The sequence below is a fragment of the Cygnus olor genome, chromosome 3 (genome assembly GCF_009769625.2).
Source record: "Cygnus olor isolate bCygOlo1 chromosome 3, bCygOlo1.pri.v2, whole genome shotgun sequence".
NCBI classification, from domain to species: domain Eukaryota; kingdom Metazoa; phylum Chordata; class Aves; order Anseriformes; family Anatidae; genus Cygnus; species Cygnus olor.
The window spans coordinates 61,737,726-61,755,878 of NC_049171.1; the positions used below are offsets into that span (position 1 = coordinate 61,737,726).

Below are 18,153 nucleotides of genomic sequence, written 5' to 3' on the forward strand. Positions count from 1 at the left end.
AATTTGCCTTACTCTTTTTAAAATTGGTCAGACAGTCTTAGTTCTAAGTTTCTGTTCATATAGATCTAAAGTTGTCTCCTTTAATCTTGATTTCCAGTTATGAGCAACTGTCTTAGAGTTAGTAGAGAGCTCATGTGGTAAGGAAGGCTGCCACTTACCTAGAGACAAGACGACTGGTTTCCTTAGGTTCTTAGGGAAAAATGGGTGAGGGTGAAAATGCTGAAATGGTCTTTTTGCTCTTCTCTCTTGCGAAATAAGCTGTTTGTCTTAGATCTCAGGTACTAGGAAAAAGTTAAGAGGGTTGTTGCTATGGCGTAGCCATTGTGCTGATACCACTCTGCTCATTTATTAAGGAAATAACATCTACACTTTAAACAAACTGACCCTGCTGGCTCCAGTGTTTGCTATTTTACCTGAATTGGTTTGAACATACAGAGCTTTCGGTGTAGTTGGTCTGATAATGAACTGCTCTTATTAATTACTGTCACTTTCTCCAGTAGGAGTAAGGCAGAGGCCTCTGTGGTTGTTACAGAAGAAATAAAGCTAATCATTGACCACTGTGAGAAAACCCAATCTGTAGAAAATTTGGTTACAGCTGTTAGCCTACAAACTGTGCGGTGCTCTGCGGTCTGTGGGCTTTTTAAGCAATACTGTACAGCCTGAAAACGAAAAACAAATCTTTGTTTTGTGCCATCATTAGGCTATGGTGTCTTGTCAGTGTATGATTGCTTGAAAGTTCTATTCCTGAATCCGTGTTTTACCACTGAGGTTTCTTGTTGTACCTATACTTACATCCCATCTTCTTTTATACCTCTTTTATACTTGCTATAAACTACATTGCATCTGCTCTGGGAATAGCTTGGAGAAGTAGAACACTTCAGAAATCCATTTCTTAGGCATTTATATCAACTGAGCTTGGAAAGGAAAACTTATTTTTGAAATATACATTAGTGGAATTAAGTGTTTAATGCCACTGATCTTTGTCGTACAAATTTATTATTAAGTTATAATATTGTATTTTGTTTTACAGAAACACAGTCTCAGATTGGAGACAGGGAATGACCAGTGTCATGAATGAAAATGTAATTTTCCATAAATAAACATCCCATACTGAACAGTACCAACAAGTGAGAAAAATCATAATTTGTGTTAATATCTTTCAGTGATAAAATTCTTCAGCTATCAAGAAATATAAGAATATTATTTTAGCCTACATTTTCTTCTGTTTCAGTAATGTCCCAAAAGCTGGTCTTTGGTGCCAATTTTGATCTCAGTTTCTGCAACAGGAGACAAAGACGGTTTTGCCCAGTGAAATTTAATTTATGCAAATCAGCAGATGGCTTTGCAGGAATATGATTAATTATGTTCCCTAAGTGGATGAGTTTGCTCTTTTAAATACCCTGGCAGCAACAGATTTGTCAATATCTTGCATTATATTTTTAAAATGGCCTTTCAATTACATTAATTGTGGTTTGTTTGATTTTCTCTCCCTCCCTCCCTCCCTTCCTCTCTGTATAGATTCTGGGACTTTTCCAAGCCTAACCCTTTGCTGGAAACAGTTGAGCATCATACTGAATTTACATGTGGACTAGATTTAAGCCTTCACAACTGTGGTCAGGTAAGAGGTGTGACGAATTTACATTTTGCTTGCCTGTTTTAGCTAGTTCAGTTGAGGCTGGACTCCATCGTGGATCCTGAATAAGAGCCACTGGACCGCAGAAAGCTTTTGGAAGTGAATCTGGCTGAATGCTTATTAAATAAACCTCTCTTTAGGTCTATATTTATTTATAAAGCAGTTACTCACATTGGGCCGGAGAGGAAGGCAGGACAGGCAGAATTGCAAAATGAGATAGCTGAAAGCCATGGTGAGCTCAGGGAAAATGAGGTAGCTTTATTTCGGAAGGAAGAGTAATGGAGAGGGGTGCCTAGGATGCCAAGCTGAGAGACAGGGCTTTGTTCTGTCTACTTGAAAACTCAAGTTAAGCATTGCTAGTGTCACATGTGATACCGAGTCTTGGTTTGTCATAATAGCAGGAGTACTGTAGGAGGCTTAAAATGTATTTAGAAGTATAAAACCCTTAACTATAAATGTGAATGAGTGGGACTCATTTTGGCAAGGGCACATGTTTGTGTACAGGTCACAGTAGAATTCTGTCCTTTGCTTCTGTTGCTACAATAATTTCTGTTTTGTAAACAGAGAATCATCATATGTAGTTTGACCTGTTTTTTCTTCTTCTGAAAAGAAAGGTAGAAGAAAACTAAAAATAAAGTTAATTATTTGCTTTAATACCTATAAGTGTACAGTTTTCACATAGAAATTACTGCCACTGAGTCAACTATGACAAATACAGTATTTAATGTGCCTCAGGTGTTATTTACATCTAGATTCTTTGCTAATTCACAGTGAAATTGTTGTTTTTTTTAATCTTAGATAAAAATTACTTTTTTTCATCTGTGATGAAATTCTGGCTAGGCAAAGCAAATAAAACCATCCAAATTTCTGCTGGTTGATACAAAGACACAGGAGAAAGGTGTCAGTGTGGCAATATACTTAGCTTAATGCAGGGGGAACCATTCTTGGCATCAGCACAGGCTTGAAGAGCTTCATGCCCAGTTGCTCATTCCCTTAATTCTGCAGCCTCAGGGGTGCTGCAGTGGCTGTTCATGAGGCTGTGCTGTGAACAGTGTAGGAGAATTTGTAAGGCTGAGTAAAAATCTGAAGTTTCAGGTTATTTGTGACTGGAGCAGGGTAGGGAAAGAGGAGCATAAAGGCCAGTTGCTGGGAAGTAGAGCTTCATCCCAAGTGAGTGCACAGATATGATTCTGACTGAATTGGGGCCAGAGGGAGCTGGAAGCGTAGCATAGTGCTTTAGGGCCTTGCGCTGCTATATCATAGCATGCTCTGAGTGCAACTTGGCTTTCCATGAAGTTGGTGTGGATTTTGCCATGGATCTGAATGAGATGACAAAAAGATTTTTCTTCTTTTGTGTTGAGAGTGTGATTACATCTTGATTCTAAGCCTGTTGGAAAGAGCCCTGGGTGTTTGTTACAGTGGATGGCGTTTCTGACTGGCTAAATATGACTTCTTTTTGTATGATATGTCTGTCAAACTCTGCGTTCCTGCTGAAAGGATATTCTTCCTTTTGTAACTGCAATGTATGGAACAGCTTTCTTGGAACAAAGCTCATTGATGATAGATAATGAATTCAAAGCAAACAGCTGCACCTGCACTTGGGTGTTGGAAAAAGGAAAATGATGGTGTGTATACCCATCTACATTAGGGCTTTCGTGCATCCAGGTATTTTTTTTTTCCGTATAGAAATTCTACAAGTCCTGTGTTGGACTTAACGCAGAAGTACCAGCTGGTAAGTCTGAGGTACTTACCATATATAGTTCAGGCCAACGTGCCTTCCAGACAGAAGTTTGGCATCTGCAACAGCTTTAAGTTTCCCCTGCTTTTTCTGTTGAGTTGGTTTAATGTATTGTGAAGGCTGGATATCACAGCAATGGGAAATGTAAACGTTGTTTAAAAAAAAAAAAAAAAAAAGGAAAAAAGAAAACAGAAAACTGTAATAGAATTCAACTGTAACTACCAGATAAAGAATTTTCTGAACACTTACAGCTGCTTCCAGTCTGAGCATTTGTATCCTTTCCCTGACTTCTACATTTATCCAGCAAAGATTATTTGCTTAAATTATGCTGCTGTTTCCGATAGGTTGCTGCCATGTCTGCTCTCTGTCAAGAACTGATAATGAGTCCCAAGCACTGTTGTTCTTCGTGTATATGTATGATTCGTGATTTTCATTGTACATTTTAGAAGGAGTTACAACTTGAGATTGGAACTACTTCACAACTCCATGCATCCAGGGTGTTTTATTTGTAATGGACAGGCTACTCATTTATAGTCAAATCATGTATCATTCTGGTCATTAGCCTTTGCTTTCACTCTTGATGATACTTTTGTTGCCTAGCCAGAAAGTATTTTCTTTGCCTGTGCCCAATGAACTTCAGCATTTAAGAAGTATCTTTTACGTGTCAAGAAAAAGCCAGTCTTGGAAAAGTGTTCAAAATAGATACCAGGATTAAGTATCCGATTCGGGATTTATAAGACATTCCTGTGGAACTGATGGAGCTTTGAACAGAATCCACAGGCAGGTACATGTAGGCAAGTGGGTTCTTGGGAAGTATCCTGCTAAGAGGAGGCAACATTGGGTGGGGGAAGAGATTTGCTGGTGAGGAATGGATCCCCGTCATGGAGGTAAGTATTAGCTAGGCGATAAAGAAAATTCTTTGGTGCTTAATTACTATTCTGATACCTGTCTTGGGGTATCTGCCTCTACATAAAAGTAAGCCTTTGTTGAAAGCTTTGCTTTTTAATGAAATCAGCTCTTTTTTTCTTTCACCTTAATGGTTGTTGTCATGTTCATAACAGTTTTGGACTAACAAATTTTCAGGCATATATTAAAATGTGCATTTTATAGTGCAAAGCATTAACAGAAATGGTCCATAAGACAGGGTATTTTGCTGTTGAAATGCAAGTGTTGATGTAAGATCTAGGAGAAAACACTACAAATCCCAGCTTATATTGGAATGGTATTCTGCAACTCATCAGATTTCTTACTTCTCTTCTGGTATTTACTTTCCTTGTGCATGATCCTGTACATAATTCCAAATAATATGGAGTTGGTGATAATACCAGTACAGTACCTGTGAAATTAGTCTTGTACTCTGTGTTACACTGTTCTTTGTGCCTCAGCTTCTCTGCATCTCCAGTTTCTTCTCCCTAAAGCTGTGGGGTATCACCAGCATTTTGTCTGTAGCAGTCTGCGCTCCTCCCTTCCACCTGGCCAGAGGCATTAGAGCTGGGGGGCAATGCTTGCGTTGTAGCAGGAGTCTGTTGATCCCATGAAATGTTGCTGTGCTGATGGCATCGTGAGCTTTCATATGGCGTCAGTGTCACTAAAACTTAAAAAGCTGTCATTTCTCAGTAGCTGGAGAGAGGTCGTAGCCAAACTATATCCACCTGAGCTGTATCCCCTGAAGGTAAATGAAATCTTGTCCTAAGATCTTTCAGCTTTATGGAGATTTTTTTATTATCATCGGTCAAGTTCTGGTGTACAGGTTTGTTCTGCTACCTCTCGTGTATGTGCAGATTATGCAATGTGCCGCATTAGCTATGCTAAGTTGGCTTAACCAGTACAGCCAAATAGAAATGCAGGAGGTGTCTATAGCAAGGCTGTTTTGCTCTCTGTTCTGCTGTTCGTTAGACATGTGCCCATGGCAGTCCTAGAAATGTTGACTGTTCCGTATAAAAGTGGAGCTGCGTCTTGTGGAAATGTACAGAAAAGAAAAGACCTTGCTTTTGCTAATTTGCTCTTAATTTTTACACATAATTGTGAAGGAGCTGATAGCTTCCACCCAGCTGTCATGGCTATCACGCTGCTCTGATTGTCTCACTATCTGTACTTCTTTTTAATCTCTCCATATGGCCTGGATGCTACCATAGTTATGCAGTTAGTGATCCTTTGAGATAAAAAGACTTCTTACTTAGTCTCAGAGTGGATTTTTGCATGGAAAGATCAGACTTAAACAGCTGCAAATGTTATCATTAAACCAATGTGAGCACCTTTATAGAGTTGGAGAGGGAGGTGACATTTCTTGCTGGTGCTTATTGCAGGTCCTTCCCTAACTGTTCAATTTTCACTGCATCAGTCAAAGCTAACCATTTATGAATAATGGTTGCTCTTAGACATTATCAACAGAAGTCTCATCTCAGGGTGTTTGGAAGGGTTGCTGTCAGGCATGGCAATTCTGTAAGAGCTGCAATGGCAGTCTGCTGAGAGGAAAGACTTCTCAATCTTTGAAGTGCTGGGAAGAGATGAGGCAGCAGTTTCTTGGTTGTGTGTCGTGTTTCAGTGGCTTAAAAACAATTTCTGCTCCTGCAAGCCTCATCTGTTAGCATAGTGGATTTTGTTCCTGTATCTGGAACAGCTTTTATTTATAAGAACTTACGGTCCAGGGTTTGTTCAATTCTGCCTTTATTGGAAAATAATAACGAAAACAATGTGTGTTGGTTTTTTTTTTTTCAAAAGTACATTAGAGAAATCTTTCATTCCACATTCAAAATAAGAAGTTTTAATTTACAGACTCCCATCACTTCATACTTGTGTGAAGGTAGACATCGTGTGCAGTTCATCCCTGGCATCTTTTGATGAAACAAAAGGTCACACCAGTGGTTCAGATTTTCTAGTACAAAATAGGTATTGAATAAATTTAAATTTCTGCCTATTCTATCTTTTGTAATGGTCCACATACCCCCCGCCCACAAAAAGAAAAAAAGGTGCTTCAGCAGAGATCCATTCTACTTAAATTTTTCTAGCATATGGTGTATGAATGGGCACTAAGGCCAAAACTGGTCTGGTCTGGAGGTAGAATCTGAGAAGTGATCGCCTCTCAAAGTAATATAATTAGTAGCAAACCTAATAGCTTTCTTTATCTCCACCTAATCTCCCATCTCTCCATCTTACACACATGCAGAGGGTGTTCAGGACCCTTCAAAATACATAATAATGATATAAATAGCTTGTTAGATTCCATATAAAATGTCACAGAAGATAAGAAACTAAAAGAGGAAGGGAAACACAACATTAATGGACGAGAAGAACTGAATACTTTTTCTGATATCTCTTCTCATGGAAAAAAGACAGGTCATATTGGTTTTATTTGAAAATGGGGTGGGATGGAGAAAAGCTGAAAAGAGAAATGGGTCACTCAGACACATTTGTGCATTATCATCTGATTTATTATAAGCACTCAGGAAGCTGAGTGGCACCAGGGTACTTCTGGATAGGCCCATTAAAAAGGCTGAAAATATTAACATGGAGAAGGCTGCACTTTCTTCTGATTAACTCCCTTCATAAAGGGGTTACTGAACTCAAAGTTTTTAGTTGATCGTTTCAATGTATTTTGTCTGGGTTGGAGGTTGGAGTTTTATTGTGCCTTCAAACATTGGAAGAAAAAAATAGCTACTAACTTGGGAGATTTCTCTTTTCTTTTTTCTCCTTCTGAACATTAAAGAGGCAGAATGTCATCCATGTAATTGCCCTGGACTCGATGGGTTGCCCTCAGGTGCTGGAAAAGGTCTAAGTCTATTGCAAAGCAAGATGATTGTGATGAATAGAAAAGAGAGGGCCTATCAGAAAAGGAAATCAGTTTGTGAGTAAATGGAAATGTCTTTGATAAATGAATGGTATCAATATTAAATCAATTGGTGGAAAACATTGTTATACTCTGGGACAAGGATAAACAGTTCAATAAAATACAGGATAGCTGTTTCATTTAAATTAAACCATGGTTTTCAAGTCAAGCAATCAGCTTCCTGTGATGACTGTAGTTTTTTGTTCATTTGCTTGCTTTTTGGCTTTACTTAGAGGGAAATATGGTGATGCCCATTTTGATTTCTGTGCTTCAAATAGACTTGCTTAAAAACTCTACTGGCAGATAACTTGGCATGACATTTATGCTGCAGCAGTAACAATAAGTTATCCCAAGCATATATGCTAGTACAGCAAATTTGCTACTTAAATAAGGTTAGAGACATTTTGTCAAACTGCCTTTGTCCCATATAGCTTTAGTAACAGTTCATAACCAGCAGAAAAATTACCTGTTTTAGAATGTTTTTAAAATTTGCATTATTTCTTGATGTAACTGAACAGTCACTGTAAGGTGAAATATTCTTGTTTTACAATTCAGCTTTAGTTATTCTCCTTTTCTCTGCGATTTCAGATAGTTAAAAGTTGCTATAGTAGAATTTTATTCTACAGTTACAAGAACAATTTATAAGTTATAATGAAAATTGCATGACATACGGGTGTCCAAGGTATTAAATAGTATAAGGATTACAATTATTCAGTTCTTTGCAACTGAAGTAAACTGTCTTCTACTCTGTTTGCATGTCAATTAAAAAAAAAAAAAGGTAAATCATGTACACTCTAAATACTGAAATCAGTGAGATTTGTTTCAATTTGTGAGTAAAATTTGTTTCCAAGACAGTGAAGACATGAACACAGAAAGGTGAACCTCCACGCCTTCGTGTTCCTACTGGTGAGGACTTTATTGGATATGAAGACAATGTTTGAATTAATTTTTAAATTTTCTTTTCTCCTTCATCTTACCACGGAAGCGTTTTTCCACCTATTAGTAACATCGTCTCATTGATTAAAATATAAACTCCAGGAAGTTGCATTTTTAACTGCATATTTATTTACTGTGGTGTGCTGGATCAGCCCTCCTCCCAGCTGGAATTACTGCTGCTTTTTTAATATTTAAATATAAAGTAGCACTTATTTAAATAACCAAATCACATATCACATGAGAACTGACATTGCTAAATACTTCTAGTACTTATTCAATATCTTATGTTCCCCTCTTCTTAGGAAAGGCATACAGTGGTCATAAGACCATTGTATAAAACAGGTCATCGTAAGAAAAAAAAAAAAGCAAAATGAAAGAAGGCATTTGGTAACCTGATGCAGTAGCGGCATAAACATTACTTCTCTTTATCCCATGGTTTATTTTAGTCATTTGTATTTGTGGCGGTGATAATTTACGAGGTACTGCAAAGGGGCATGTAGCAGCTGTCCATAAATTAATGCTGGCTACCACAATGATACCTTTCAGTTGTCCCCCTTCTCTCACAGACTTGGCTGTATTTTGGAGAAGTATTAAGGAGAAATGGAAATGCTATTGCATTTTCTAGTGCTCTTCCATTCTGTAGTGTCACAGTTTTACATGCATGCTTGTTTGCTGTTTCTTACGTGGGCATTCTCACCAAGTTTTCTAATACTGGTCTTGCTTTATAGACTTCCTTCTGCACAGGAGAACTTGATACAGTGCTGTTTGCTGTAGTTTTATTTTCCTTCTGTTAGCTGCTTACCTTGTCATCTTTCATGTGTTATCATTAAGTCAATGAGTTGGGCAAATTACGGCAAGTGATCCTTTTCAAACTCCCTTTTAATATCCCCTGTTTATTTTTAGTGTTGCTAGATTAACCAGTTCTGTAACTGTATTTGTTCAGAGGCTGCTTCAGGATGCTAATTACACTGATAACAGGTGGGAATTCCCGTGGGATTTTTTCCAAATGTTATCTTGTTTATGCATGAAAGTGAAAAATATTGCTTGTGGAAATACAGATATTGATCCAGAGCTCTGAAGAATATTTAGAAACTGGCAATCATATAAAACACAGTTTTTACATAGCTTTTTCAGTGGAGAACTTGGATTTTCTTTTTTTGTATGATTTGGATGGACTGTAATGCAGCAGAACATTATACCACACAAAGATCTATTATGTTGTATGAATAGACAGACATGTTTTCAAGAGATTTTTGGTACATTTAGATATACACAGAAAACACTTCAAAAACTTAGTAGAAGCAGCTAAAGAAGCAATAAAAATGAATAAATAGTGCAGTATAGTAAACACAAAACAGGCTGATTATAATATGAAATAAAATATTGAAGTTGGATTTCCAAATTTTTCGTGTGCAGCTGTTCATTCTGGCTCTAGAAGAGAACAGGAATTGGAGTCTGAGCAGAAGGGAGCTTGTTGTGTAGGGGATCCAACACTACATCCTTTGTCATCCCAACTGGAAAATACATTGTAAAGATAATTCAAGATGGATTAAGCCAGATTTATTGGCATGTATCTGTGGGGCTCATCAACTTTTTAGCTCTCCTTTTTCTACTCCCCTTTGCCTTCTTTCTTGTTCCGTACAATGTTCAGTTAATATACACCGTATGTCATTTACTTGAGTAATTGTCAGTGTGCTTAACCCTTTCACTTTGTTACTGTCTCTTAAGAGCATTATCAAGTCATTATCAAACCTAAAGCATTCTGAACATGAAGGAGAAATATATATTAAAACATTCCATTTGAACATGAGGAAAAAAATATTTTTCTGTGAGGGTGACTCAGCACTGGGACAGGTTGCCCAGAGAGGCCGTGGAGTTTCCTTTCCTGGAGATGTTCAAAAGCTGTCTGGACACTGTCCTGAGTAATGTGCACTAGAGGACCCTGCTTAAGCAGGGATGATGGCCAGATGATCTCCAGAGGTCCATTCCCACCTCAGTTGTTCTGTGATTCTACAGTCTTCTCTGTGGTATCTCATTATTTATTCAAATCTAATGCTATAGAATAAGGTTAACCTCCTTGTTTGTGATTTTAGTTTCTAGCTTTCACCTAAAATATATCTTGGGACTTGCAATTCAGAAAGTTTTCAGTTATGTTAGAATAATTTCCTGGTAGGCATGTCTTTTCTCAACAAAAGACAATACAGTGATCTCACAGCTTATCAGTGTGAGACTGAAGAACAGTCTTAATTCTTCAAGAAACTTCCATTGGTCATTTTGGTTCACTTCGTTTCTCATGCACACACAGAATCACGCAGAATAGTTGAGGTTGGAAGGGACCTCCAGAGATCATCTAGTCCAACCTTCCTGCTCAAGCAGGGTCGCCTAGAGCATTCTCAGTTCCTCAGCTCTCCATTAGGAAAATGTCCATAATAGTTGTCCCTACCTGCAAGTTTGAGAAAAATGGTAACATTTGATCGTGAAGTGTTGAGACGTCATGGTAGAAGAGTCCTAAGACCCTATAAAGAGAAGAAATGTCACACGGTCTGGAAATTTATTTGTCCTCCCTTCATCCCATGCTGTTACTTTCTGCATTGGCCTGTGTGAAACAATCACTTGAAACTCTAAGGTTTCCCTGCTTTCCTCATGGGGAGTATGCAAAATAGAACATCGTAAATTTTTACTTGCCTTAGTGAAGCTAGAATGAAGCTTGTTTGTTTGTTTTTAAAAAGAGAAAAAAAACAGCTGCCTTGCTATCTAATTTTGAAGCATTGTAAATTAGAGTACCAACCAACATTAACCCAACAGTATGCATTAATTTCTTCTAAGATCCTTCTGGTTTTTGTCAAAATGACACTAACCAGATTCTGTTTACTTTGTAGGTGGTGGACTGTGCTTGGGATGAGCTTGTCAAGATCTACACTCCATCGTGCCTGACAGGTCCTGTCTAGAGAGAAAATGAAGATCTGACACAATAGGAACCTTTCTGTCGTCATCCACAACCAGACTTGTGCTAAACTGTCAGCTGCGTCACTAATCTTTGTGTCTCTTTTTAAGTAAAAGTCTTGTTTGTACTGAAAGGGTTGTGCACTTGAGCATGTGGACTTGTTGTACTGAACAGGTTAGTGCTTGGGCCAGCAAAACATTCAGCAGCTACTGAGTGGCTGAAGAGGACAGTAGCAGATACAAGCTGGAGTCTTCAGAGCAGAACCACTGACACAATTTTGTGATCAGCCTGGCTAATGATGAGAGCAGAGGCCAAAATCTTCTTGATCCTTATAAAGAATAAAAATAACTGACAGTGCATTTTTACAGATTGTCACTGTAGAAAAGGAGAAAGTGTTTTTTCTCACTGTGGAGTACTGTAATGTCAACCTGAGGCTTGTATCACTGGGATGCGTTTATACTGATACATTTTGCTTTGACTCACATTGCATTATTTTCTTGTGCAGTATGATGAATACTCTTGATAGACAGTAAATGTCATAGTTGATAGCCATCTGATTCCTTTGACCTTTTTGATTGCTGCTTCACAGAGATGGTAGAGATTATTTTCATACGTTTTTCCCATGGATCTCCTTGAGTAAAACAGTTAATGAAGTCATGCAGAACAATAATCTAGAGAAAACACTTAGGAAAAAAAATGAAATACAAACAATACTAATTGGATCACAATTCTCAAGATTTAGAGATAGGACAACCATCTCTTTTAATAGACTTATCTTTTACTTTCACTTAGATTTTTCAAGAGATAGAAGAGGAATGTGGCCATATATTTAGTGTTTCTGGACCTACCACTGACTGGCCAAAGTGAAAGGTGATGTCTGGACTAGTTGAGTCGACACACATGCGGATTAACTTCTTGGCATAAGCATAGCAGATCCAATGTGGCTAAGCTATTATCAGACTTGCAAGAATACACCCAACATATTATAGCTATGTTGAGTAGTTTCTTTGCCCACTTTAACCTCTCAGCCCACATATTGGTATTTTCATTTGATTTTTTTGGCAACAAGTAGAGGCATTCATTTTCTTTAGTTTTCCAGTCTCCTTTAAATACTGTATCAGCCTCTTAAGGATCCCCCTGTGATACTCCTGCAGTTCTCACTTATATATCTTTGGCTTCTCTCTTAGTTTCATGTTAGCCCTTTTTTTATTTTGATTTTTTTTTTTTTACATTCGTAAAGCTGTCTCATTTCTGTTGCTACCCCATGTCATCAATCTTTACCGTCAAAAGACTCTTTGCAGGTGCTAGGTCTTCAGCTGGGTTTCTATAGTCTCCTGTTAATGAATGCAGTACGCTTCTGGTTGCACCACTCATACATCATGTAGCAGCAGATACTGCTAGATATTTTGAAGAAACAAAGGAAAGAATCATCAGAACTAAGATTTGTAGTGAAGAAAGTTGTGAGGAGAGAATTACTGGGCTATCTTGGAGAAAGCCTGGGAACTAGCAGGCAGCTACAGGGAGATACGTATATATTGATTTGGTGCAAGAGCAAGACAGAAAGAAAACCCCTTTCCACAGGATGAGAATTTGAATCATGATAGGTTCTTAAGTTTTCTGGATCAGTGCAAACTGACACTGGAATGCCATCCTCTCAAGCTGAATGAAAAACACAAGTGGATTTTCTCTTTTGTGAGAGTGTGTTGCACCAAATTCCAAAGGTTTATTGCAATTTTAATTCTTTGTGCTGAGGAATGATGCAATCATACAGCTATGCTGCACAGAGCTTTCAGCAATACCATGGGCCGTAAAATCTAATTCTAAACATTAAAATTGATTATTTCAACCTTAACAGTTACTCCAGTCTTCTGCTCTATCTCCCTTTTCTCCTTAGACTTGCAGAAGTAACTGCAAGTTACGTGAGGGAGTGGTACATTTTGTTGGTGGGTATGTATTCTATACGCATGTTTCTGGGGGTGGTGGTGGATGTTTCCAGAATACTGCCATTGTGTATTGGTTGGAAAGGCAGATTTTGGAAAGCTAGCACAGAGAAAGAAACAATCCCCGTTCTGCACATGCATGCACATGCACGCTCAGCACATGGATTAACTGCCACTCCTTTTCTTAGCCGCCTTCTCTTCCCCCTGTGTCCAGGTTAGCTTCTGCGCTGAAGGTTGCTGAGGTTTCTCTCTCTTTAAAAATGAGCGCATCTAGAAGATGCACATAGTGAATATAAACTGTGGCCTTTAATCTTCCTGCTTGATCTTTGAATGGGGAGAACATGCTGTCACGTTTTTGCACTGTAACAGAAAAAAATAAAAATCAGGCAATAGTTGTTGCCGATTCTTAATTCTCAGGGAATGTTGCTATAATTGTTTTTAAAATATACTTTTTTTTTTAGCTTCTAATCTTTTTTCATTTACCGAACCAAGCCTTTAACTACAGCAGTATTGAAGATGTAATGTGTTCTGCTTTTTAAACTTGCTCTTGTGGAAAATTTTGGTTTATGGGAGTGCATATGTTTCTCCTTCGTTCAAGAAAGACAGTGATTAATTATGTTTTAAAGGAATGGATTTGTTGTTCTGCAATGCTATTAAATGAACTGTGCACAGTGTCTTTGGCTAAACTCTTGTATTTGCTTCCCCAGTTCAGAAATATTGAACAAAAAAGTAAATGCAGTGAAAGGTACTGAGAGTATCTTATAGGTAACTAATATTATAATCATGCTTTATCTTCTGTGAATACTGGGTGACAGCTGCATTTTTCCTGTTTTTAGAGACCAAACATTATCCAATTTTGCTTATCTGTATGTCTCATCAGGTCTGCATTCTGATAAAGGAAAGTTATTTTAAACGATTCTGAGTGTCTGCCTATGCAGACTACTTTCCAGTCACAAAGTGACATCTTCTATCAAGTACAGTGCTGGCCTCAAATATTGCTTGCATAGGCACAGACGTACTAGCCTTTTCAGTAGCAGTGCTTGGTTTTAAATGGGTACTGGGTCATATGATAGCGAGTGGCTACAACTCTGCACAGCACTTCCCTTATATACCTCACGGTTGCATTAGACCCTAATTAACACAAACTCTCCATTAAACGTATTCCATATAGATTTTTACCATTTTCATCCAAGAAACCATTTTAAAAACATGATGCCCTTCTTAGGAGTTCGAAACTAATTTTTCCTCTCACCCATGTAGCTAGGTGAAACACAGGGTTGAGGATAAATTGTATCAAAGGATTTGAGTTAAGGCATCAGAATCATCTCATTACTGTAAGGAACCACAGAGTTATTCATTACTATCATCCATAGCCCACTGCTAGGTGGGAATTTCGTAATGGAGTCACTGTATTGGATTTGCGTGGCAATGTTTCGGTAGCAGGGGGGCTGCAGGGGTGGCCTCTGAGAAGAATCCAGCAGCTGCCCCATGTTAGGTAAGGGCCTGTTCCAGCTGGCTCTAAAGAGACCCGCCGCTGGCCAGAGCTGAGCCAATAAGCCATGCTGTTTGTAGCTCTGGGAGAGCAAATTTAAGAAAGGGAAGGAAAAAAAAGGAAAAGAACTGCTGCACAGCAGCAGCTGGGGGAGCGAGGAGTGAGAACCAGCCCTGCAGACCCCAGGGTCAGTGCAGAGGAGGGCAGGAGGTGCTCCAGGCAGGCAGCAGCAGTTCCCCTGCGGCCTGTGGAGAGGCCCCTGGTGGAGCAGGCTGTCCCCCTGCAGCCCATGGGTCCCACATGGAGCAGATCTCCACGCTGCAGCCCCCCCGTGGAGGAGCCCCCGGTGGAGCAGGTGGATGTGGCCTGGAGGAGGCTGCGGCCCATGGAGAGCCCCCGCAGGAGCAGGCCCCGGGCCAGAGCTGCAGCCTGTGGAGAGGAGCCCACGCAGGAGCAGGGGGTCTGGGGGGAGCTGCCGCCCATGGGGGACCCGTGCTGGAGCAGTTTGCTCCTGGGGGATGGACCCCGTGGTACGGAGCCGTGTGGGAGCAGTTCTTGAAGAGCTGCTGCCTGTGGGCAGCCCCCACAGGCTCAGTTTGGGAAGGACGGCATCCCGTGGGAGGGACCCCACGGGGAGGAGCGGCAGAGATGAAGTGTTAGGGACTGACCAGAGCCCCCATTCCCTGTTCCCCTGTGCTGCTTGGGGGGAGGAGGTGGAAGAGCATAGGTAGGCGGAAGGTGTTGGTAGGGTTTTTTTTTGTTGTTTTTTTTGTTGTTGTTGTTTGTTTTTTAGTTTCTCACTGCTCTAACCTGTTAGTAACAGGTAATAAGTTATATTAATCTCCCTGTGCTGAGTCTGTTTTCCTGTGGTGATAATTGTTGAATGATCTTCCTGTCCTCATCTCAACCCTTGAGCCCTTTCCATTGTATTTTCTCCCCCTTTCCCTTTGAGGAGGGGGAGTGAGAGAGTGGTTGTGGTGGAGTTCAGCTGCCCAGCTGGGTAAAGCCACTACAGTCATCTTATTACCTGAGCACACCATACTGTCCCTGGACACAAGAGCAGCCAGTGTAAGGCTTGTACCTTCACTGCGGTGCTCTCTCACATGATGTGGCCTGAATTTTCCCCTCTTCTTGTCACTTTGAGTGACTGGACCCACCACATGGAATAGACCTGTTCTTGCTCCAGTGTCAGTCACACTCAATTTTGGCACAAAGGTTTAGCAGCACATGGTTCCTGTGTTGCTTTATCCAGCTCCTTCCCAGCGAAGTGTAGGAAAGCCTGTCTTTTCTTAGCATGGACAGGTGGAGAGGCAGTGGGAGACCTGTACTGGGCCCGGCCTGAATACACGTGAGAAAGGGTTGGTTTGGCAAACGGCAGCACCCTCCCCGCTGCCCCTCGTACTTGGGTTAGAGAATGCTGCGCGTGGACAAGGCGAGGATTAGGGGTACCTTGAGAGATGTGGTGTTGCAAGAGAAGCTGACCTTGCAGCACAGGTAAGTCCTGACAGGTAGAATACGGCACCTGGGACATGGATGCTTGAGTTCCCAAATCCTTACCATCCAACATACATGTTTTTTGGTTTCTGTCAGGAAGCGTGTATCCCCCAGCCTGGACTTGCAGCCAGATCCCCTGTGACGTGAGAGGCTCTCCTCTCGAGTGACGCTCTCACTGGGGAGGGGACAAAATTGCTTCTTCCAGAGGTCATGCTGAGGTGTATGAATCCCAATTACTCCAGTATTTCCAGAAAACGCAGATTTTTTTCTCCATCTACATTTAGTTAATAAGGAGATTTTTTTCTCCCCTGTGCAAAGAGCGTCAAAGCCATCCACATGTTCCTTCAGATTGTGCTCTTTTTGGGCTTTGAGATGAGTCCAAATGGAGGCCAGCGTAAATGCGTTGGCATGGTTCTTCAGTGGGTTTTAAAGCCAGAACTGGTCCCCAGTGAGTCTAAATGAAACGAAGAGCTTCAACATTTACACGACTGCATGTTTCAGGACACTTCACTGTGTGCGTGTACATCTCAACCGGGCTGTGGAGCCTGCTTTATTCCTACCCCTGGGTAGCACAGATTGCACTGCCAGGCACCCTGATCACACTGAGATAGCCTGGGGGGTTCAGGTATTGCTTTCCCCTCTTAAGGAGGCACACACAGAGCCCTGTTTTTTTGTGTGTGTGTGTTTGTTTTTGTTTTTGTTTTTTTCCAGTGTTTAATATTTCAGTCAGTGGAGTTTTTAATCTACAGAAATAGAAGCGCTCGAATACTATGAAAACTAAAAATTTGCATTTAAAAAAAAAAAGTAGAAAATACAACTGTCTTGGTGAGAAACAGAGAGAGAGAACAAACTGGAAAATAAGCAGTGGTGCAAAAAATCAGGGAACACTTAAAGTCAGAAGGCAAAAGCCAATTTAAGATAGTAGTTAGCAGGGGCATCCTGCCATGGATTCTGTAAAGACAGCGAAGGAGGGAGGTGAAAGAGGACGAGAGAGGCTGCGGCTGAGTCAGGCTGGTCCCACTGCTCCTCCCCAAGCCCGACAGTCCTGCTCGCCGCCAGCCCCGCAGCTGCGACGACTCCTGGGTGGAGACGTGCAGCACGGCCTCGTTGCAGGGGCCGATCCCTGCGACCACAGAAGACCCCCGTCACACCCAGCCACAGCCTCGGGCAGACGCTCCCAGTGCGTTTTCCTGCTGCTCCTCACCAGCAGCGCGGTCACTTGGCGCAGCCAGGCTTGTGAGCAGCCCCAGCTCCTGCCCAGAGCCGCCAGCACGAGCACGGCCACGTCCCCCCGTGGCTGTGGGTCTCACCCTAACGCTGGGCTGTACTTTTGTCACCTGAGTTCCCGGTGCCACCCTTTGGAAGAAGTACGGCTGTTGTTGGATGTGTCTCTGGGTATGTCTAGCGGGGTCTGTGGACCGAGCTCTGACAGAAATGTCACACCTTTACTGGCACGAAGTAGGTATGTCCTTCTGACAGAGCTGAAGCATGTGCGGTGCCTGTGCTGCATTCGCTGCGAGCCCGCCAGAACCGGCAGCCCTCGGTAAGTCTTCCAAAGCCGAGCTTTGAGCGGCAAGTTTGCTGTTTCCCGTGCTGACTCCGTCTCGTACGGTGCCTGTCGAGAGACGGGGAGGCTCGCTCCGTTCCGACCGTGCAACTCGGCTGGCCCCGCGCTGAGCAGCGGCAGGCAGGGGAGCAGCCCTGGGGAACGGCCCGACCGCGCGCGGTCTCGAAAGCCGCCTCGAAATCCCCCGAGGCAACCCCGGCGGAGCTCAGCCCTCCGCGAGGGGCTGCTTCTGCTCCTCCTCGCACCCAAGGCGACCGGCTGCAGCCTGCCGTCCGCGCGGGAGGGGGGACGGGTGCGCCCCACGGCTCGCGAGCATCGCCTCCCGGCGCGGGGGGACACGGGGCGGGGAGGGGACACGGGGGGGGGACACGGGGAGGGGACACGCGGGGAGGGGACACGGGAGGGGACATGGGGGGGGACGCGGGGAGGGGACACGCGGGGAGGCGACGGGGGACGCGGGGCGGCGGCGGCGCGCGGGGGCGGGGACGGCGGCGGCGGGGGCGTTGCGGGGGGGTCTCGGCCGCCCCCGGGGAGCGCGCCCGGCCCCCGCCCGCCCCCCGCCCGCCCCCCGCCCGGCCGTGCC

General features: G+C 42.1%; 1 protein-coding gene across 2 annotated transcripts in view; it reads left to right on the top strand.

Moving 5' to 3' along the window:
* PEX7 (peroxisomal biogenesis factor 7) overlaps nt 1–13,689 on the top strand; it is a 42,610-nt gene extending 28,921 nt beyond the window's left edge. Inside the window, exons 9-10 of one of the 2 annotated variants that reach the window (XM_040552110.1) lie at nt 1,519–1,618; nt 11,013–13,689. In XM_040552110.1, the coding sequence (XP_040408044.1) occupies nt 1,519–1,618; nt 11,013–11,081 (169 nt within the window). In that variant the 3' untranslated portion in view covers nt 11,082–13,689. Of the gene's footprint in view, nt 1–1,030; nt 1,128–1,518; nt 1,625–11,012 lie in introns of those variants that run through there. The other variant, XM_040552111.1, reaches the window with a different exon arrangement.
* The last annotated feature ends 4,464 nt before the right edge of the window (nt 13,690–18,153 follow it).